At 34.8% G+C, this 22,962-nt stretch overlaps 1 protein-coding gene across 4 annotated transcripts; it reads right to left on the bottom strand.

Moving 5' to 3' along the window:
- Positions 1-8,089: 8,089 nt before the first annotated feature.
- Positions 8,090-22,414, bottom strand: LOC131062527 (uncharacterized). 4 transcript variants are annotated; one of them, XM_057996221.2, is made up of 5 exons: positions 21,978-22,414; positions 13,288-13,385; positions 12,691-12,993; positions 8,635-8,665; positions 8,090-8,508 (listed from the first exon to the last, which is right to left on the bottom strand). In XM_057996221.2, the coding sequence occupies exons 1-5, from the start codon at positions 22,214-22,216 to the stop codon at positions 8,394-8,396; spliced, it is 786 nt and encodes a 261-aa protein (XP_057852204.2). In that variant the 5' UTR covers positions 22,217-22,414; the 3' UTR covers positions 8,090-8,393. The 4 variants fall into 4 exon arrangements, with proteins under 4 accessions (XP_057852204.2, XP_057852203.2, XP_057852202.2 ...); XM_057996220.2 differs by having other exon boundaries at positions 8,090-8,511; XM_057996219.2 differs by having other exon boundaries at positions 8,635-8,677.
- Between the last annotated feature and the right edge of the window lie 548 nt (positions 22,415-22,962).

Genomic DNA, 22,962 nt, shown 5'->3' on the forward strand with positions numbered 1-22,962 from the left:
CCAAAATCAATTTAAGCCCAAAAACTTAAAATATTTGAAAAATAGGGTGAATCGAGTATGACTAGTGGGAATCTAATAGCTTACTATGACCAAATGAAAATATATTAACTTGAACTTCTACCAAGAAAAAATTAGAGAAGGGCTCAATCATAATAACATGATGAAGTACACAAAATAAATGCACAAGAATATTTTATTGCTTTTAATTCAAAAGAAAATCTTATTTATAGTGTTTCTTTCTTAGGGTGAAAGGCATTGATGACTTCACCAAATTCCACACTTTATATGGTTCACAATCGAAAGTTGTCATTTCTCAACTCATCCTTAACTAGGTAAGGACCAATCCAAGTTGGCTTGAACCTCCAGAATTCCTCAAATCTTTTTTGATCAAGTTATCTATTCTAAGGACAAGAGTTCATACCTTGATAAGGTGAAGAGACACTTTATTATCATATATGTGGATCACTTTGGCTAAATAAGTGTCTTGCACTTGGGTCACTTCAATTTGTTTTCTATCCAACATGTCAAATCTTACTAATGTTGAGGAGGCCTTATAGAGAGACATGGAGACTCAAAAAATATACCTCTAAAAGAAAAAGCTACTTTTGAATGAAAAATAAGGGAGTACAATTTTCCCCTATGAGTGTGCATATAAAAGTTTTATAGGCCTATTAAGCAAGATATATTTGCAAGTGAAAATCATTCTTTTGATTCCTTAACTATTTTCACAATAATAGCACTCAATGCTATATTCATTACTTGTAGCTATCTATTGGTTTTGGGATAGTAGACTAAGGTATAGTTATGTCCATGATATGAAGTATTTCCTAAGATTTTCACACTAAGACAGAGTTCCAAGTAGATATCACTTAATTCCTTGACTAATTTCACAAGAATGACCTACAATTTTCTATTCATTGCTTTTGTTTATTCTTTGGCTTGGGGATAATAGACTAAGGTAGAGTTGTGGGTGATGTGAAGTATTTTATAAAGTGTACACATCCAAGGGTTCTTAAATGATGAAGTATTCTTTGTCATGATGTGAGATATGTTGAACCTCAAATTATTTGGTTTAAAATAACGTTTGAAATAACTAAAATTGAAACAATACTAAGAGGAAAACCATCCACCCATTTTTACTAACCAATCAACTATTGCTTAACCTTTGATGGATTTCTAGTTCATTTATGTTAGTAAAAATTCATTTCAGGGTGTGTGATAAAAGTTCCAAATTGTCTTGACAATATCGATTACATAACAAAAATATAAAGGGGTTCTAATCTTATGATAGCTTGTCTTTATTGGCTTACTTTTAGTGTTATGTGCATCTAATTGCAAATATATGATAGCTTGTCTTTATTGGCTTACTTTTAGTGTTATGTGCATCTAATTGCAAATACAATGGCTAGGAAAAATTTGTCTAATTATGCATAGTCCTTATTGTAATAGAAGGGTGTGACTAATAAAATAGATGGCTCTCTCTAATCCATTATCATTTGCCAACACAAAGGCTATATGCACCTTTGTTTCCCTTAAATACAAGATTAAGGGGCATCTCACTTGAGTCACATGAGTGTCAATGGAGAAAGTAGGGATTCCTTAAAACCTAATTGAAAATATTTTGGATGTTAGACATCTATATTATTCAATTTTTCTTTTGTAACATGTTCATAATCGAGTCAATCTTAAAGTTCAAATAAAAAAAATTGATGAATGGTGACCAAATCAAATGCTCATTTGAGGTGGAGATACTCTATATATTGGTTTCGTCATTGGACAATCTTGTGTGAAAGTCTCTAACTTATTATAAATGTAATGGTTATTTATGGAAGGTCATGTATTTCTATTAATGGTCTAACCCTTTGCAACCACAAACTTTGAGTTTTAAAATTGTGCATGGGATGAGCACATGGTGGAGGTAGGTAAAAATCTACCATCTAATCATCACCTCTAGGTATATAGACTAAATGGAAAATAAATCGAATTGATAGATTAATCCTACAACCACAAGAGTACTTAAGAAGCTACAAGAGAATTTGAGTAGCCAAAGAAAGCCACGTGCTTGACTCTAGTCCTAGCTACCCCATTTTTTTCTTCAAAAATTCATTGTGGAATGTGATGTTTTAGGTCATGGCATAGGAGTATTACTCGTGCAAAAGGAAGACCTATAGCATTTGAGAGTCTCCAACTCAAAGGTAAAAAATTGAAACCAATTTACGAGGGAAGTGTTTGCTATCTTACATGCAATCAAACAATGAAAACCTTATCTAATTGAAATAAAATTTAAGGTAAATATGGATCATGATGGCCTCAAATATTTCTTGGAATAGAGGTTGTCATCTGAGGAACAACAAAAATGGGTCACAAAGATGTTGGGATATCAGTTTCAAATTATATATAAGAAGGGCAAGGAGAATGTTACAGTAAAATAAAATTAAGTATATACTACATGATTTTATGATAGGAATCAATACAATCACATGATCTCAAATCACATGTCACTATAAAAATAATATATTTAACATAAAATTTACAAGATAATTAATTTTCATGTTGGGAAAGGTGTTATAAACCTTGCGTCTTAATTTTCATATTTATTATTTATTATTTTTGCTCACATGAGAAAAAGGGTGTCCCACTATGAGGTAGCATTAATAGCCCTGTGTCCAATATCTTGGGATGTATGTAAAAGTTCTAAGATTATCTTGTCTCATTATGATGTGTAAGAGCATACTATAACATGACATATACAAAAATGACTTGAATAGAAAACATAGAGCGTCATATGATAGATACTAGGGATAATTAAAGGGTCTTAAAATATCAACAAGTCGAACCTCACTTTACAGATGTATTAGTTGTCATAAATTTATTTCACTTAATGTTATTTTAAGGCTTATTTTTATTCTATCCATCCTCAAACTCGCCACGTTGGCCCATTTCATTTAGGCCCTTACAAGCTCATAGCTTGATCCTTGGCATGTCTAATACTTGAATTTGTAGACATGTCCCTAGTTATGCAATTGTGGATCTAACTACAAAACCGACCCATTATTTTTTTAAATTCAAATTTTTTCCCTATGAATGTATATGTGGATTTTTGTACTTAAAGGTTGTATTTTAGGACCCATTCTCATTTGAAATCATGACGGAATTTACAAAGAAAAATCTAGGTCAAAAAGAAAAGAAAAAAATATTGTATATTATCTTTATATGACATCAACCTAAGAACATTGCATGCTTGTTTCTGTCTTTAAATCTTCACTCTTAGTCATAAGGGAAACTAATCTAAGGGTTTGACCAAGGTGAACTTGACCCATTCAATTTTTAAAATTCCCAATGGTGTTCAATAAACAGTGTGAGTCCTTTCAACATTTAGACATAAAAAAAACACAAGGAAAAACGTGTTGCAAGCCAAAGGAAACAATGAGATCCAATCTACAAGTTATAATGTCATTTCCAAGAAGATCATGTATGCACTGCCAACAATTAACTCTCTAGGCACAAATCTACCAATGCAACAAACAGTGAGCCTTTTAAGTCTGAAATCTTCATTTGAGTCTAGAAAAATTTAGAGCATTATTGAATCTTCTCAACATCTATTACAACATTTCTTTATCATCATAATTGAGCTAATTCTCATTTATAATTTTATTTATTTTTTAAATTTATTTACAAAGGTTGCAATGCTCAATCCTTGCTCCTAATTAAACTAGGTTAAGAGCTAACTTATTATTTACTTTGTTTGATTGGCCTAGATTTTATGTTCTATCTTTACCACTTCAGTTTTCACATGTTTCTTATAATATGTGTATGCTATATGATTTTATGAAGAGACATGGTTTTATATGTTCATGTTATTGTAATTATTCCTATGTTTACTTATAAAGCTTATGAATTTGTCCCTTAGCTTGTCTACATCTTTATGAATTTTATCTTATGTACAATCCTTATAATTCTTACATCATTGACTTTATGTTTATGGTACTTACTTAGATCTTAAGATTACATGATATGATCCTTGTCATAACTACATATTTTACAGATTATTGACACTTTCATGATCCTCACCTTGCCCTTAGGTCCATCCTTATCTGATTGTTTGTCCATATTAGTGTGCAACCTTATACACTTATTTTCATGAGCAATGTCCTTGTATGATCCTTATCTTGCCTTTAACCATCCTTACCCTTTAATTTGCCTATATTAGTGGCAACCTTATACACATACCTTCACACTTATATCCTACTTTTATCAACTTACATGCTTCTCATCTAGCATTTATGGTTATCACATTATTTATACTTGGAGCAACATTTTGCATGCCTTGATAACTATTTATGACTTACATGTTTACATGCATGTCAGTTGATGATGTATATTATATAATATAACAATTTCTCATTTTTATCCTTTCATCCTTTTTCTTGCATCTTGTTTATGTAACCAAGTAGAAGGCACACATATATTTTGGTTACAATACTTTATGATTTGTGTTTCATAATAACAACTCATTCTCATTTCCTCGTTAAGGTACAAGGCTTACAAATCTTATCTACTTGGTCAAAAGTCCTATACTTCTTCATAGTTGCAATATTGTATCACTTCCCATATCAAGCAAAATCTTTTACCTTTTTCTTTTTCTTTTCTAAAGATTACTCTTACACAAACGGGTTGTAGCTCAAATGATGAGAATGATAGTATGTTCCTTATTCACACCATTCACCAAGGTTCATATCCGTGTGATTGAGTCAAGTTAAACCTTAGGTGAATTTGACAAACTAATCCCCCTACTTGTGGTAGCTTAGCCAAAGAACAACTACTAGTTTAGATGTGTACTCCCTCACAATGTTGTAATCCATTTTATCCAAGAAGAGATGTCAATATATGTATGATTCAATTTTTGGCATAAATAAAGGATAGTTCTTAAGCAAGTTATAATGCAAGATTATCTCAAAATATGTTACTCTACTTATTGCATGCTTCTATATTTTGTATGATCCAATGGGTTGCTTATGGCAAAAATAATTGAAATATTGTTTATTATTTTAAATGGACCGCACATGTGCTTTTACAATCTAAAAATATTCAATTTTACATGCTTGCTTGTTTTACTTTGATGCACATCTACCAGGGACATGAAAGTTGGTGCAAAAAATGTAAGAATAAAAATAACATACCCATGCCATTTTCCCTTGTGTTTTGGACCAAATTCAATTAGGGGGTCATAAATACAGTAATTAGCTTACATGTGGTCGTATTCAAATGTATATTTGGCGAAAACCTTAATCTTTGTCATCAATTAGTCCTAGAGTTTCCTCTCTAATCCCCAATTTTACTATTCCTCACCTTATATATAGATCTAACCTAGGCCATATTACCAAAACTTGGATCTAACCCCTTCAAATATAGAATTCAAAACTTAAATCTCACCTCATTGACCATCATACTAGCCATTCTGAGTCACCTAGCACATGTTTTTGTGAATTTATTTGTTTGTGGCATCATTCTCACCCCTTAATAGCCTAGCTTTTGTCTATGAATCTTTGTTCAAAGTTGATTAACACATCTAAGGGTTTGACAAAATCAATTTAACAAACTAAGGTGTAATAAATGCAATAATTAGATTACAAGTGGACACATTCATGTGTAAATTTGACTAAAACCTCAATCTTTATCGTCAAGAAGTCCTAGAGTTTCCTCTCTAATCCCCAACTTTCCTATTCTTCCCCTATATACAAACTTGATCTAGTTCAATTTTACAATTTTGAATCTAACCCATCCACTTGTTAAATTCAAAATTTAAATCTCACCTCATTGATCACCCTACTAACCATTGTGAGTCACCTAAAAAAGTTTATGTGAATTTATTTGTTTGTGCCATCTGACTTATTGTCTTTGAATATTTGTTCAAAGTCATAAAATCAAATCATATAAGGGTTTGACCAAGAAAATCATCGAAATGGCTATGGGGGTGAAAATTTGCAACCCCCCATAGTGTATTTACAAGGGCCCCACCTTGTATATACACTATGAGGGGTGCAAATTTTCGCCTTTATAGACAACACCGAAAATCATGACCCTTGTGAATCAACAAATTCCCAAAGGTGATCATTTAACACCATCAATTTTGCAACCCCCCATAGTGTATTTACAAGGGCCCCACCTTGTATATACACTATGAGGGGTGCAAATTTTCGCCTTTATAGACAGCATCGAAAATCATGACCCTTGTGAATCAACAAATTCCCAAAGGTGATCATTTAACACCATCAATTTTTGCAACATATGTGTTAACCACCATTGCAAGATTATAGCAACAATGAGTATCTAATCAAGGGTGCGATTATTATTGGGGTGTTACTAATGGTAATTGAGATTGCTTGTCTTTTGGCGTTGCCAGGCTCATCTCAGTTGGAAATTGAGATACCTTGGATAATATATTCAAAAATTGCCTTGATCATCCTAATAAGTGCACATGTAACAATGTAAATCAAAATTTTATATGTTGAAAATGAACTCCAAATACTTAGCGACTCTCCCACCAATTCAACAATAAGACTCGCGCCACAATATAATTCAAATGTCCCTTCAACACAAAAATCAATTGTAATTAATGATTTATCATTTATTGCTTTAATAATCTTTGAGATAATTTTCAAAATCGTCTTGGCACCTCTTCCGCCATAGACCTTTTCAATACGTCTGCAATAATAGGAGATTAAGAATTCGTATTAAACACCATGAAAGTCTATTATAATATTTTTCTTGATACACATTGTAGTGGTATATGGTCTGGTAGGGCTACGTGTGCATCATTTTAGGGGTCGCTTAGACATAAGGAGTGATTACACTACTCCCCACTTCTGTGGCCCCTCTGTTCAAAGCTTTGCCAGCGGAAAGAAATATGTAATGGAGTCCAGTTCCCATCATTGTCTGGTCCTCGAGGTAGCAGTCCTGCAAAAGGATGGTGTTGTGCATTGAAGAGTTCGTAGATTCGGGTCGTTATGCACAAGTGTCCCGTCAGCAATTGGATGTGCTATGATGTTAAGAGCGAGGATGTTTTCCTACGCTCAGGGCAATTTTGTATTTCGGATTAAGCTTCAAAGGGCAGGGGGACCTAGAGAACATACATTATTAAATCCAAAACAATCGAGAGGGTATTTACCTACCCCAACCACACCCTCAATGATGGGGAGAGATACGTCCTATGATATTTACTTCAAAACTTAAATTACTAAAAAAATCCAACTGTTGGCACTGATTTAAAACTAAGCAGAGTGATAATGACAGGTTAGATTCAAATTGATGTCATTCTGTAGGAAGGGCGATGGGTTATTTTTTAAATAAATTCAGTCCTATCAATTTTTTAATTATTGCAGTTGTTTTCTGGATAAAATTGTGTTAGAAAAAATTCTCATCAACGTGTCAGATCACACTCCGTGATCCATCATCAGGATGGCAATATAAAGCTCAAGGAGATAAAAATGTTTGTTGCAGACCAGAAAAAAAAAAGCCTAAAAAGAAGTGAGGAAGAAAGGAGAAGGGGGAAAGGTACGCGAAAAACAAGGATACAAGGAGGATAAGGACCAAAGAATGAGCTCTCTATTGCCCTCCTGATGATCCATTCTTTGTTCCTTATCCTTCTTGTATCCTTGCTTTTCATGTACCTTCCCCCCTTCTCCTTTCCTCCCCGACTCCTTTTTAGGCTTTTTTTTGGTCTGCAACAAACATTTTTATCTCCTTGAGCTCTCCATTGCCATCCTGATGATGGATCACGAAGTATGATCCAAAATGTTGATGAAAAAAAATCTCTAACACAATCTAATCCAGGAAGCAACTGCAATAATTCACTATAGATGGTGGAAACTTGATATCAATAATTTTTTAATTTACTAATTAGGAAGTGAAATATGCAGTAGGCTAAAATATTCTTGAATTTTCACAACCAATAAATAAATGCAGTGTACATGGAAAGATCTGGTCAAAACTCCATGAATGACATGGCAGAAACCCAATTTTGGATCAAACAACTTGCCAGGTTGAACCCAATATTGGATGAAAACACCTTACTTAACACTTTACCAAATTGACTTAAACATTTGAGTTTTCAATTGAAAAAATGAATCTATGATTTGTACTCGACATATTCAACAGAAATGCTTACTGCGCATCTCACTTGTATCCAAACCAAAAATATATTTAAGCACCAAGCAAATTACTGCAGCCTGTTTACATTTGCTGTTGTGATTACCATCCACTTCAAGTCCTATCTCCACCCGTATTAAATAAAATAAAATGCTGATAACTCCTTTTGCTTAACTATACATCTCCCCAGATAATTAAAAAGAAATTCTATAATTAAAAAGTCAACAAGGTAAATGACTTCCAGATTACAACACTTGGTCTTCTACAGGAGTTCCTTGGACCAACTGATCGATTGGCTTGATTTTTTTCTTCTGTGATGCAAAGTTACTTGGACCAACTGATATGGACATGCGCTTAGTCCTGCTGAAGGACAACAAATAGAACGAGGAAAAAATATTTATTAAAGCTGCTGACATACTAAATGACAAAACAACACAATCATCACACCTCTTATAAATATCCAGTGAAACAAGATTAAATAGATACCTGATAGTTATATCTTCAGCTACAACACCTCCTGAATAAAACACTTTCAAAACGCACAATCAATAGATAATCAAGAAAGCGGAATACTGGACTATTTATATAACATCTCTGAAAAATAAGGCTGCAAGCTCCTAATCTTGGGTTCATCTTTAGCAAATTTGTAAACAACGTAAGGAAAGAAAACTCGTCTCATTTTCACTTTCAGAGAGTTTAAAAACAGCGTGCATGATTTAAAATGCCAAGAAATATTAAATAACACAATAAAAACTCAATGTACGTGGGAGATTCATTTAAGAAATTTTAAAGCACCTCTGGATCCAAAAAAGTGCAAATTTTCATGGATTTGACAACAAAACATAAATGCACTACTCAAGATGTTTGGCTAGATGGATGTCCCTGATCGCATAAGATTGGTCTCTACAACGTTAGGGGCACCACCTTCTTGTTTGCCAACCCAATGGGCTTTACCCCAGGCCTCAAAACAACAAGGCTGATCCAAAAATGGATTCAGTTTCTGTGTTCATTCACATGTATTGGGACAGAGAAGTACTACTAGTATATTGAAGAATGTTCAGGCTTATATGGGACATACACATGCAGGTTTTGGTGAGTGGGAAGATCTTCAAAAACAGAGTTTTCTGCTAGTGTTGGGGAAAATTACAGATTTGTGCAGGTGGTGAGCACCCAATCACCTCTATTGGAAGCAATAAATTCATTTTGTGCAGTGATGGAATACAGTGACGTTCCAGATTCCAAATTTTTCCTCTTCCTCTTCCTTTTGCATGGTCATTCAAACATATTCCTATGGCCAGAGACTATTTATAGCCTCTTGTAGGTCAAATTCGCTATGGTGCGTGCAGTCTTAATTCTCTTGTTAAGAGCTGCTGTTGTGATTTTGCAATATATTTTTTAAAATTTCATGTTCATGGCTGTCGTAGAAGTTGTAAGGACAAAAAGTTCATTGGAGATTTGATTGGTTCTTGGGGAGTTAGACAACTTGTTCAAGCACTGTAGAAAGCCCAAGGGGCTCTGGAATCAATCTCTATAGCCATTTTTGAGTATTGAGTGAGTGTATACTCACATTTAACCTGAGTCTCCGAGGTATCTTGATCTCATATTTATGGTGTTTGAAATCTCTCATTGTCCCGTGTTTCTAATTCAATTGCTAAAGTTTTAAGTCAGTCTTGTTTGCACAATCTACGATTGCCAAACAAGTTAAGGAATATCCTTGTAGTTTATATTTAAAGGGCAGAAATTATCCTACTTTTCATTTGCCTAAAAATTGCTTTAGAGAAGAACGTTGAGATTATCAAGGCATAGGCAGTCCCTCCTAACTATTATTAGGGCAAAATCCAATTTAGATGCATTGCTTGTTATAGTCTAAGAAATAGCTTTCTTAAACATGGCTGTTGATCAGTTTTTTTGAGTCATAGCACATCTCAAGCTATTGGTTGTTCCTTAATAGTACAGATATAAAAAACATCTGTGTTTCAAAAATGCCAAAGATACCAATATAATATAAGAAATATGATAAGTTAATTCTATAATTATAAATTAATTAGTATAGATATCTTTGCTACATTAATTATATAAATTTAATAGTGAAATACATTTATTTAAAAGTTGCTTTTACTTAAACTACTTTAGAATTTTTTTACTTCATTTACATTGTTTATTTTCAAGGAAACCCGAGGATGCATCCCTGGCCCTTTTAGATGCATCCTCATTTCTGGGACAGAGGGATGCCTAGGTGATGTCCCTGGGCCGTCCCCAAAAAATGCAAAATCACAAGAAACAACCCCAAAATGGGGGGACACAGCAAGAGGCTGGAGGAGACAACCAGCCGTCCTCGGAACGGTTGAGGATGCTTGTGATGTCCCTAACCATCCCAGGAACAGCCAGCCATCCCCTTCAAAAAGTGACATTTTTAAAATAAAAAACACTCAAAATTTTCTTAAAAAAAAGATATTTTAATATTCTTTCTTTGTAAACACACCATCTGCTGTTATGAAAGTGGATAATTGACTGATTTTTAATATCAACACTTCAAAGAGTGAGTGTTAAAATAATTCTCTGTAGCAAATAAACTTACAATAGCAACCTGTGGTTTACAACTGGAGCAAGATAGGCTGAAAATGACTAAGAACCTATATGCAGCAGTCTGTGCTGTTTTAACAGTTATAATATTTTGATCCAAAAACTGAACTGAAGGTTCCTGTGGCAGTGAAATTTTGGTACAGCCATATTACTCCCTTTACAACGAATCCACCCTAAAGCAGCTATATGGATCTATTGGTTAACCAATAAGAATTCGATCTGAAACTTGAACTAGTATAGCTCTTAAAACTACTGGGACTACTGATATGACTGAATAATTTCCACCTCTCTTTACACAGTAAGCTACAAACATTAAACCCAAGTATATAAATCTGAATGTGAATGGAACTTGATCTGATTGTAATAATATACCCACTGGAATATACCCGTATTGGAATTTATATTTCACCCAATGACAATTACACTAAGCACATTACAACTATTGCTTGACAAAATATCTATCAACTTCAAGCATCATTTTAACAGGTAAGACAAATAACCAGATTTGTTTGTTATTCTTCTGGATTCGACCCTGTAGATTTTTACGTTGCCAAACAAATTACTATGGACACTTGCAGAAGAATAACAAACAATAGGTATTTAGTTTAACATTGGTGTTTATAAAATCTACACGGCCGAATCCAGAAGAATAACAAACAAATTACTATGGACTGTGGAAACTTCATGAATTCAAATAACCAGATTGTTAATTAGTTTAACTTTGGCTCTCATGTGAGTTCTCAATTTAACAAATCTCGTGTATTAAGGTTCTACAATGTATATATGAATGCTTTATCAATGTTATCATACGAATATTCAAAACTTCCCTATTTTTTATATAGTCATCCCATTTGCCATCTCCAAAAATAACCTGTAAAATTGTGGACCCCAAAACGCACCCCCCTGTCCCCTGCCATCCCTGACTTGGAAACTTGGGATACCATAGTTTATTTTATTTTACTTTAGAACTATATAATAAATTAATAATTATTTTATTTTACATTGTTTTTATTTAATAATTATCATAGTTCCACGAAGTTTCCTGACGGGGAGTACGTGAGGATGGGTTTCGGGGACCGAGGGACCAAAGTCCTAAATTTGGGGATGGTGAATGGACAGTGCAGAGTGGTGGTTAGGGGGCGGCGTTGATATGAGAATAGAGGTGAATTGAAATCTTCAAGGCAAAATCTGCAATATAACATCTCTATGACTGTCCCATGAAAGGCCAACTAGTTTTCAAGAAGTTAAAGGTTGCAATCAATATGTATGGCATGTGCCATATAGCGAGCGACCCAGCGGTGTCCCCTACAGAAGTGGTGGTGATATGGGGGAACATTTCCCCCAAGTCCTCAAGTCTCAGAAACGTCAACCATTGAAAACCTCACCACAAGCCCTGGTAGAAAAAAAGGAATTTGCAGAGGGACAATCTCAAGAAGATTCAGAGGAATAATATATATATATCTGTCCCTGTCCCCAAAACGCATCCCGCTGTCCCCCCATCCCAGAAACTTGGCAGAACATAGGATATAAACAATTAATTTAATATATATAATTAAGAAAGGTTTGTTAATTTGACGTGCAAATGGCCATCAAATTTATGGTTATGGGTTATCCGTTATTGTGAACACATTTAAACCATTATGATAAAAAATATAGTTTCAACTCTGAGTATTAAAAATGCAGTTTCTTCTCTCTTAACTGGTCTGTAATAGAACATGCAGTTGACTATCTGAAAGAAATAAAAAATACAAAAAACTAAAAAAATTTGAAGTACATGAAAATGAGCTGGATAACCATATCCAAGCTTCTAACTTGAATCTCAAGAACATGGAATTATAACCAACAAGTTGCAATGTATGAGATTACCAAATCATTTTAATTTGGGTTTTAGTACAGGATGGAAGTGTTCAATGAAAATCTTTAAAATAAATGCAAATAAGGATGTAAAACGTTTTCTACCTTCTTCAACGATACTGTTCTTGGAACCAGTTTTCTCCCCTATTTTCAGTCTTGCTTTTGACCTTCTGGAATCTTTCCATCTATCTCTGCCATCATCATAATCCCACCGACTGCCTACAGGAGGAGTCCAAAAATCTGGTTCCTCAAAATCACTCTTTGAGTCAGCATCTGCATTCAGAGCTGAATCACTGTTATCCATTTCTACATTTTTTTTCTTCTTGACTTTGATTCTAATCTTTTTTGATTCAGATCCATTTTCTGACTTCTCTCCTTTGCTCAACTTCTTCTCTGACTCTTTCTGAGCTGTATTAAAAATGACCGTTAACAACAAATAATTGCAAGCCTTTTCAATTCAACTGAAATACATCAATATAGAATCATCAAACATATGATACCCATTGATCTGCAAAATTCATATATGTTAATACTTTCCAAAAAAATTCACCATATAATAATGTATAGATAGTTCATAATAAACTTTATGGAAATAACACGGTAACAAAATTTCAGAAATAAAGATAAAATTTTTCAATCTGAAAAGTCTTTTTGAGTGTCTTCCATGGGTGTGTACATATAGGATTCATGACAACTGCACACCTAGTTTATTCTGAAATTTTCTCCCACTTATATGCTTCCAGATGTGTTCTTCTGTTTTGTTGACAGTGTCACCTGTCAGTTTACAAATCAACTTACATCTGCAGAAAAATAAATAGCCATGAATCCCCAAATAATAAATATTAAGAGAAATTTCATGCTAAGAAAAGAACAAACACATGGAAAATTCAAGATCATATCTCTGATAGTTTCTCTTTTGAACTAAAAGTATAAATAAATAACTTTATTTTTTTAACTTTTGAATTTGTACATCCAAAGTTTGAAATTACAAGTCAAATTTCATTATCATTAAAAGAAGTAAAAACTACAAAAGCACAGAGCAATGTTCCAAACTACTCTCAATTTACAAGTCAAATTTCATTGGTTGCTTAAAAATACACTTTGTAAAAACTAGAATTAGAATGAACTAATATTTAGGTAAGTTAGCTAGAACCAAAAAATTTGAAATTAAGAGACCTTGCCAGAAGAAATGGGATAGAATGGTAAAATTTGGCCACTAAATCATCAGTTTGCTTACGTTTTTGCAAATTAATTAACCCCACCATTGTATTTTTTCACCTGCAGATCTAAAAGTAAATTTAGTAGTACAGTAACTCCAATGATCAGACTTCATAAACAGAACTTCACTCATACACAATCTGCCCACACAGGCTCTAATAAAAGAAAAGACACAATAGTTCTCAGATATGATTTGAAAAGTCTAACTTGTTCAGATTCAAGTCAAAATAACCAGACATAAAGTTTAACATATAACCACAGGAGTTTATACTATTGTCTAACCAGCTAGAAAGGCCACTAGCTCTGATTATATACATAGCCCGATTGAAGTCTGCGCACCTTGGAATGGTGCAGTCATAACTACCAGAGAAAAACACAGATTGCTGCTAGAACTCGCCACTCCTCCTGTAGCATGACTTTGCTGCAACTCACATAGATTCTCTTTGCCTTATATTATTCGTTGTTGATGAGAGCTCATACTCTGCACCTAGATGCTTGCTGTTCTCTCAGACACGCAGCAAAATTATTCCTGTCCTCCATGCGCTATGAATGAAGCTCTTGATCTGCAATCGCCATGATAATTGGGATATGCAATGAAAGCTAACATAAAATCAAGTAGGGCTTGCATCCTAACAAAAGTGAAACTTCTTAGGTTTGCATCCAAGAAGCCTTGCATTCATTTAATGCGATTTAGAAAATGAAATTTCCCAATGCCTTCATCTCCCTCAAAACCTGTATAAATACTTGTGCTAACGTATGTTTGCCCAAGGAGAAAACGGCCTCCCTCACACCCTAGACTAGGTCAGACATGGGTAGTTAGGACACATTATTTAGTAAATTTATTTATTTAATTAAAATAGTGGGCTGGCTGACCCAACCTTAAATAGGGGACATTAGAATCCTCACATCCCAAAATTGCTTGTCTTCAAACCATCCGCAATTGTATGCCCAAAACAAATACCAAGATCCCATATCAATCTCAAAATCATTGCTTTGCCACTCCGTTGTGCTACTCTGATATAACTGTCATTAGCATCACTGCTCTTTTTCAGCATCTCATGAAGCACTCCATCAATCATGCAAATCCAAACGTCATCAGATTCTTCCAACATGTTCTATTGAAGAATATTGTTATGCATCCTCACAACAAAATAAACATCTCTCATCCAAACTCCAACGATCTTATCAATCTTGGAACAAAGGAGTTTGAATGTTTCTTGGCCCACCTCCATGTAATCAGTGTGTATAATCATGGGGTTTCCTAGATAAACCTTTAATTCCTCTTCATGTTGCTCAATCTCAAACAAACCAATCTTCACAACATCACAACTACTATTTTGCATATTATCACACGATCCAATCATTCTCATACACTGTAAATCATCATTTCATGATGCACTTATGTCCACACCTAAAATTTGGGTTAATGTTTCCTAGAAATGACTATCCCCTATCATTGAAGAGTCCTCTTGTTTGACATCTTGAGACTCGATCTTCTTCCTGCTCTACTATCACCAATTCCTTCTTGACCTCCTCTTGTGTTTCTTTCCTCTTCACCATCTTAGGTTCCACCTTTGCTGCTTTTGAATATTTCTCTTCTTTTCTCATTTATCCTATGTAATCATAAAGTTCCCTTATGCTTGGATTTATCCATTCTAGATATCACAAATAATCATCAAAAGGAAATACAAAATTGACTTGATCAAAGATCCCTAAATATTCGTCAAAGATTTTGGTGGCTTCAAATGTGTACCTTTCCTGATCCCATTGTTCCACTCTGAAATTCTCCTTGCAAGGCTGCTCACCATATCTTCTTCTCCTTCACCCCTTCGTTTGAAACTCAAAATATTCAACAAAGGTCATATCTCAATGGATGACTAGACTTACATTCATATATTCAACATTATATCTTGCCACTTCTTTAGCAGATTCTTCTGGTTGTGGTTCTTCCTTTAGGGATTCTATGTCTTGTCTTCTTTGCAATTTGACTTTTAACAACAGAAATAATGGTATTGAACCCATAGCCTTCCTCTGTAATTAGTTGAGTTACCTATTTTATAAACCAAACACTCCCAGCTAGCAGGAAAGAGGCTCCAATACCATTGAAAAATACCAAAAAGAATTCTTGTAGATCTAACAATAAATTTAGTTGTACAATATCTCCAATGATCAGACTTCGTAAACAGAACTTCAATCATACAAAATGTACCCACACAAGCTCTAATAAGAGAAATGACACAATAGTTCTCAGATATGATTATCTTGTCTAGATTCAAGTCAGAATAGCCAAACATACAGTTTAACATATGACCATCAGGAGTAAACTGTTGTCTGACCTGCTAGAAGGGCCACTAACCCTAATTATGTAGATAGCCCAATTGAAGTCTATGCGCCTTAGAAGTGGTGCAATCACAGCTACCAACGAAACACATGGATTGCTGCTAGAACTCATTGCTCCTCCTGAAGCATGATTTTGTTGCGATTCACATAGATCCCCTTTGCGATGATAAGCTCAAACAACATGCCTTTCTCATGATCTTTGATGTAGCTCAAACACCTTCTTAGATTATTCACTACTAATGAGAGCTCAAGCTATGCGCCTAGATACTTGCTATCATCTCAGACGCATAGCAAGGTTTTCCTATCCTTTGTGCGCTATGAATGTCACCCTTGATCTGTAATCGCCGTGATAATTAGGATGCACAGTGAAAGCTAGCATAAAATCAAGTAGGGGTTGCATCCTTCTCGAAGAGAAACCTCTCAGGTTTGCGTCCAAGAAGGCTTGCAATCGTTTAATGTGATTCAGAAAATGAAATTTCTTGATGACTTTATCTCCCCCAAAACCTACATAAATACTTGTGTTAACACATGTCGGTCCACAAGGAGAAAATGGCCTCCGTCACACCCTAGACTAGGTTGGCCATGGGTAGTTAGGACAAATTATTTAATAATTTCATTTATTAATAATTTAATTTATTATTTATTGATTTAATTAAAATCCTGAGCTGGTCGACCCAACCTTAATCAAGGACATCACAAGATCCCATATCAATGTTAGAATCATTGCTCTACCACTCCGCTAAGCTACTCTGACATAACTATCATTAGCATCACTGCCCTTCTGCAACATCTTGTGAAGCACTCCATCAATCATGCAAATCCCAATGTCATGATATTCTTCCAACATGTTTTGTTGAAGAATACTAGTTATGCATCCTCGAGACAAGATAAACACCTCTCATCCAAACTTTAATGATCTTATCAATCTTACAACAAAGGAGTTTGAACGTTTCTTGGCCTGCCTCTGCAGTTAGTGTGTATAATCATGGGGTTTGCTAGATAAACCTGCAATTCCTCTTCATGGCACTCAATCTCAAACAAGCCAATCTTCATAACATCGCAACTAATATTTTGCCTATTATCGCATGGTCCAATCATTCTCATACACTGTGAATCATTATTACATAATGCAATTATGTCCATACCTGAAATTTGGGTTGATGTTTCACTAGACAGACTATCCTCTATCATTGAGGAGTTCTCCTATTTGACATCTTGAGACTCTGATCTTTCTTCTTGCTCTACTATCACCACTTCTTTCTTGACCTCCTCTTGTGTTTCTGTGCTCTTCACCATTTCAGGTTCCACCTTTGTTGCTTTTGAATATTTCTCTTACTTTCTCATTCATCTTACGTAATAAAAAAGTTCCCTTTTGCTTGGGTTTATCCAACCCAAATATCTCAAATAATCATCAAAAGGAAATACAAATTTGATTTGATTAGACATCCCTAAATGTGTACCTTTCTTGATCCCATCATTCCACTCCGAAATTCTCCTTACAGGGCTGCTCCCCATATCTTCTTCTCCATTGCCCCTTCGTTTGAATGAAACTCAAAATATTCAATAAAGGTCATATCTCGACGGATGACTAGACTCAAGTTCACATATTCAATGTGATATCTTGCCAATTCTTTAGCAGATTCTTCTGGTTGGCGTTCTTCCTTTAGGGATTTTGTGTCCTATCTTCCTAGCAATTTGGCTTTGAACAGTGGAAATAATGGCATTGAACTCATAGCCTTCCTCTGTAATTACTTGAGTTACCTATTTCATAAACCAAACACTCACAGGTTGGAAGGAAAGGAGCTCTCATACCAGTGAAAAACACCAAACAGAATTCTTGCAGATCTAACAATAAATTTAGCTATACAGTAACTCCAATGATCAAACTTCATAAACTGAACTTCAATCATACACAATCAGCCCACACAGGCTCTAATAAAAGAAATGACACAATATTTCTCAGATATGATTTGAAAAGTCTATCTTGTTCAAGTTCAAGACAAAATAACCAGACATACAATTTAACAGACGACCATCAAGAGTTTATACTATTGTCTAGCCAAATAGAAAGGTCATTGACCCTGATTATGCAGATATCCCAATTGAAGATTGTGCGCCTTGAAAATGGTGCATTCACAGCTACCAGTGAAACACACAGATTGCTGCTATAACTCGTCACTCCTCTTAAAGCATGATTTTGTTGCAATTCACATAGATTCCCTTTGTGATGATAAGCTCAAAAAATGTGCCTTCCTCCTTATGATCTCCGATGTAGCTCAGACACCTTATATTAATATTATTAATAATTGCTGTTGATGAGAGCTCAGACTCTGCGCCTGGATGCTTGCTTCCATCTCAAACATGCAGCCAAGTTATTCCTATCCTCCATGAGCTATGAATGTTGCTCTTGATCTGCAATCGCCGTGATGATTAGCGCCATGATGATTAGGATGCATAGAGAAAGCTAGCATAAAATCAAGTAGGGGTTGTGTCCTACCCAAAGAGAAACCTCTCAGGTTTGCGTCCAAGAAGCCTTGCATTCATTTAATGTGATTTAGAAAATGAAATTTCCTGAAGCTTTCATCTCCCTGGATACCTGCATAAATACTTGTGTTGACATATGTCGGCCCAAGGAGAAAATGACCTCCCTCACACCCTAGACAAAGTTGGCCATGGGTAGTTAGGACAAATTATTTAATAATTTATTTATTATTTATTTAATTAAATTACTAGGCTGGCTGACCCAACCTTAAATCAATGACATGACAATTTTATTGATTCACAATGTTTTTTCCTTGTGGGTGATCTTTCTCATGCAAGTGTTGGCTCTCTCCTTTTTGAAGGCTGTTAGTGTGGGTACCAAACTTAACAAGGAGTGGCATGTGACTAGATTTCAGCTCAAAGGGGGAGCTGCCAGTCTAAAAATAGAGTCTTGAGAGCACAAAACATAATCTACTACACTTTGCCCATTGTATGTATTACAAATTTACAAGTAATACCCCTGGATCTTCACCAACTTTTCATACCATTACAAATAACCAAACCATACAAGCTACATAAAAACTGCTCCAAAATGAGACACATCCCCCTTCCCATCTTGAGAAGCCATTTCCCAAAGTTGATCCCCGTTTACCTCTAGCCATAGAGGATTGTTATCTCCTCCCCTTTCATTGTCCAACCATATAGACTAATAGTTGGTCATCCTTGCATTAAAATCACCTACTAGAACCGTCTCTGCTGATGTGCTAAAGACAGATATATCTTTTTTTAATGCTGCCTATGGATCTTCATTATCGAGAATCCTCATTTTGTAGAACCTTGAGTTTTTATTCATCATGTACATTATAATTCCTTAACATAACATTTACAATAAAATGCCAAAGGCTGCAAGTTCGACTATAAAAATGACAAGAACATAAAAATTATGTTGCTGAACTTGTGCAATCAATGAGCCTATCTTTCTTGTCTCAGGATTGTAGTAGTTGACACAAGCAACAACAAGCTCCTGACTTTTAAATAAGGTCGGAAAGGAGGTTGCCTAAATAAGACTAAAATGTCAATTGTTATATGTTGAAAACCTGCGGTTTTGTGAATGCAAAACAAACTAAAAGTAGTTGTTTTAAATGATGGAACACCACCATCTTGGGACTAAATCATGACCTTGAGAGGTACAAATGGAGCTTGAAATCCTTGGTGTTGTTTTGTCTGATTATATCTTAAAAACCTTGGTATTTTCCCAGCTGAAATGGTTGAAAACTGCTTTCAAATCTTACAAAGTCAACCCTAACAACATGCAACTAGCATACACCACAAAGGAGCCTGAAAATCTATTGCTTTGCATACTAAATCTCTCATTCGGGGCTGACAGTGATTTGGGGACCCACATAATACTTTTTTAATTCATTTTCTGAGCCGTTTTTTTCAATTCAGTGTAACACTGTAATACAAGGGTGTGGTCAGGGAACATCATTAATGTCCCTAGCTGTCCCCACATTTCCGAGATGTCATGGCCAAAAAAGAAAAAAATGATCGAGGATGGCAGGAGGGGAGGGGGCCATTCTTGACGCATTCCCAAATCACACCAATTTGGGGATGTGTCAAAAAAAAGTCTGCATACATCCCCAAGGTGTAATATATCCAATTCAAAAAAATTATAGCTTTTTTTATATTTTTTTATTTTATGCCCTCATTTTTGGCATTTTAATATTGACTTATGTATATTCCAGCAGTCCAGAAACCTCAAAAATAATAGATTTTACAATCATTGAAACCTAGACCAATAATGAAGTCGCCACAATGATCAATTCCTAGCTGTGATAGTTATTTTAAAGGGCTGTACCATAATCAAGATTCCATATACTGTTCAAACAGCCGTATGAGAGATGAATATACCATATGGATCCACCATACAACCAAGTCATGCCCCAAATTGCAGTGCTACCCTAGATATATTGATGTACTTTATACATGTGGAACCTAGTGACTACTTGTATGAAACCTTTTTCACTGCTGCACCTATGATGTAATGTATCAGCAGCAACCAACAATCATAAGAAAACCATTATCATGCTCTAAAGGCAGTGACTTATATGGCGGATGTTACCCAGCTATTGGCGCACACCTTATTTGTTCAGATCGCAGCCACAAACTTGATATATTTCTGCCCAAAAGGAATGCAGAATTACTCCAATAGTAACACTGCCCCTTCAGCACAAGTGTAATATTACAATCAATTTGAAATTTCAATTGTTCAGCCCAATGTTGACTCCGGTATGAAATCACTCCAAGGAACTCTGAGTCCTTCCTCTTGCAATTATAAACCTAGAAGGTTTTCATCCTCAGATTAATTGAACCAAAATCCAAAGCTCCAACAAGGAGAGGAAATCAGAAAATGGAATGTTCAATTAATATGCCTCCTCCTGCTTGCTTAGCCTCTTTTAAAATGAGTTTTCCTCCAAAAGACATAATTCTTCAAATTTCCTTCACTACCTTTCATTAATATCTGAGAAGAACTAATTTAGTTATAAGAGACCTCCTTATTTTATAGTTTCACTTTATTTGAAGTCCTCTTTATTCTAATTATATTTTATAATAACAATTAAGTGCCCCTTTTATGACATTATGATCCTCTTGAGTTATTATTATACTCCCATTTTTTTAGTGCAAAATTCCCAAAGGCCCAGGGAAATGAATGATAGGGTGTTTGGGTTTCAACTTCACTTCATTTTGAAAAGAGGACATCAAACAAGGAACATAGTATATTTGTATTGTGTGTTCCAATGTCGAGATTGTTAACAACTTTTTGCCATAAATATATGTGGCGCTCTCCCAAAGAAGACACGGAGGATCTTAAGGCATTATCCCGAGGAAAACATACGTAAATAGAATGCTGACAAACACCCAATACCATGACTAACCATATAAAACAGCAACTGTAGTTTTCAGAAAAATGTAGAGAAAATTAGTATGCCAGGACTAGCAAAAACGTAAATCCTCAACCAACAAGCCCAAACACAAAATTACAAAATCCCACACCCCAAATATTGAACAGGTCTCGCGAAACTCTAGCTAGTAAAGTCGTGATTGTCATCCTGCTTTTCCCACACAAATTGAACCAAAAAGAACAAATATGTAGTGCTAGAAAAAACCCAATACCATGGATGACCAAAGAAAACCTTAACTGGATTTATCTAAAACCCTAGCTGACGAGAAAAAAGCCACCACCTCCGATATTATTCTCATAAATTATTTTAAAATCAATTCTAATCAAAAGAAACAAACTCGATCACTGCAGTAGATGCGTATAAACAAGGAAAGCAAAAAACCCAATTTACCTGTCAAGCGGACTCTGTTCAAAAGAATTCAACGGTGCCCTTTTATTTTGTAGTGCGCGATCAATGAGAGCCAGGCGACACTTCTTACTTTTGCCGTAAGAATCCGCATCCTTTAGCAGCAATTCGTGACCAGTTTCCAAGCATTTCAGTCTCCCATTACCTAAATCTTCGTAATGGACTTCTCCGAGTAGACCAAAACCCTCTTTTATTGCAGGGTTTTGAGGGCTTTCTGCCTCCATGACTTCTCTGATCCCACTGTGATATTTGTTTTAAAGCCTTATTTATCCAATTATTACTGTCACCATTATTCTGATCCTCAAGCTCTCTTATTATTATGTTTTCCTGCGGCCATCCAGTCTCTGATTCAGTGAATACTTGTTACTTCTAAATTTCGTATAAATTTTAAATTTATTGTGCACGTTTGTTCCTTAGGCTATTTTTAGCCTAGTGAGTGCAAAAAAATATATCTATATATATATAAGACTAAAAGAATATAACTATATATATATATCAGGACTAAAAGTAGTCTATGGGACAATGAGTCTTGTCATTTTCTATATTTACATTTTAATCTTTTTTTATTAAAAAGATCACTCCGAGCTCTCGAAAAAAATTTAGTTACATTTTAATCTTTTTTTATTAAAAAGATCATGATGAGCTCTCCAAAAAAATTTAGAGTTTTCTTGTTGAATGAAGTATACAAGAATTAATTGTCAAGGCATTGACATGTTTGTCCTCGAAGACATTACAATCTATGATAAAGTTTTGTTTTGATTTCACTGTCTTAGAAGTGTAAAAAAGTGCAACCTTTCTTCTTATGTTCCATTAGCCCTTCTTCTTATGTTTCATTAAGTCATTTCTACACCTCCATTACATGTGGATGTTGATGAGAGTTAGTTTCTAATTTTGCAATAAGAAGTTTGGTTCTTAGGGAATATTGTCCCTTATGTAAATTTTTTATTGATGATCACATGTGGAGTTAAAC

Source organism: Cryptomeria japonica, chromosome 1, assembly GCF_030272615.1.
Source record: "Cryptomeria japonica chromosome 1, Sugi_1.0, whole genome shotgun sequence".
NCBI classification, from domain to species: domain Eukaryota; kingdom Viridiplantae; phylum Streptophyta; class Pinopsida; order Cupressales; family Cupressaceae; genus Cryptomeria; species Cryptomeria japonica.

Bases quoted from the DNA above. Each gene is read 5' to 3' on its own strand.
- LOC131062527 (XM_057996218.2), bottom strand. From the start codon at position 22,216: ATGGAGGCAGAAAGCCCTCAAAACCCTGCAATAAAAGAGGGTTTTGGT. The intron at 13,386-21,977 runs GTAAATTGGGTT...ATTTTTCTGCAG, and splicing joins GAACAGAGTCCGCTTGACAG to ATGTAAGTTGATTTGTAAAC. The intron at 8,678-12,690 runs GTAGAAAACGTT...GCGTTTTGAAAG, and splicing joins GAACAGTATCGTTGAAGAAG to TGTTTTATTCAGGAGGTGTT.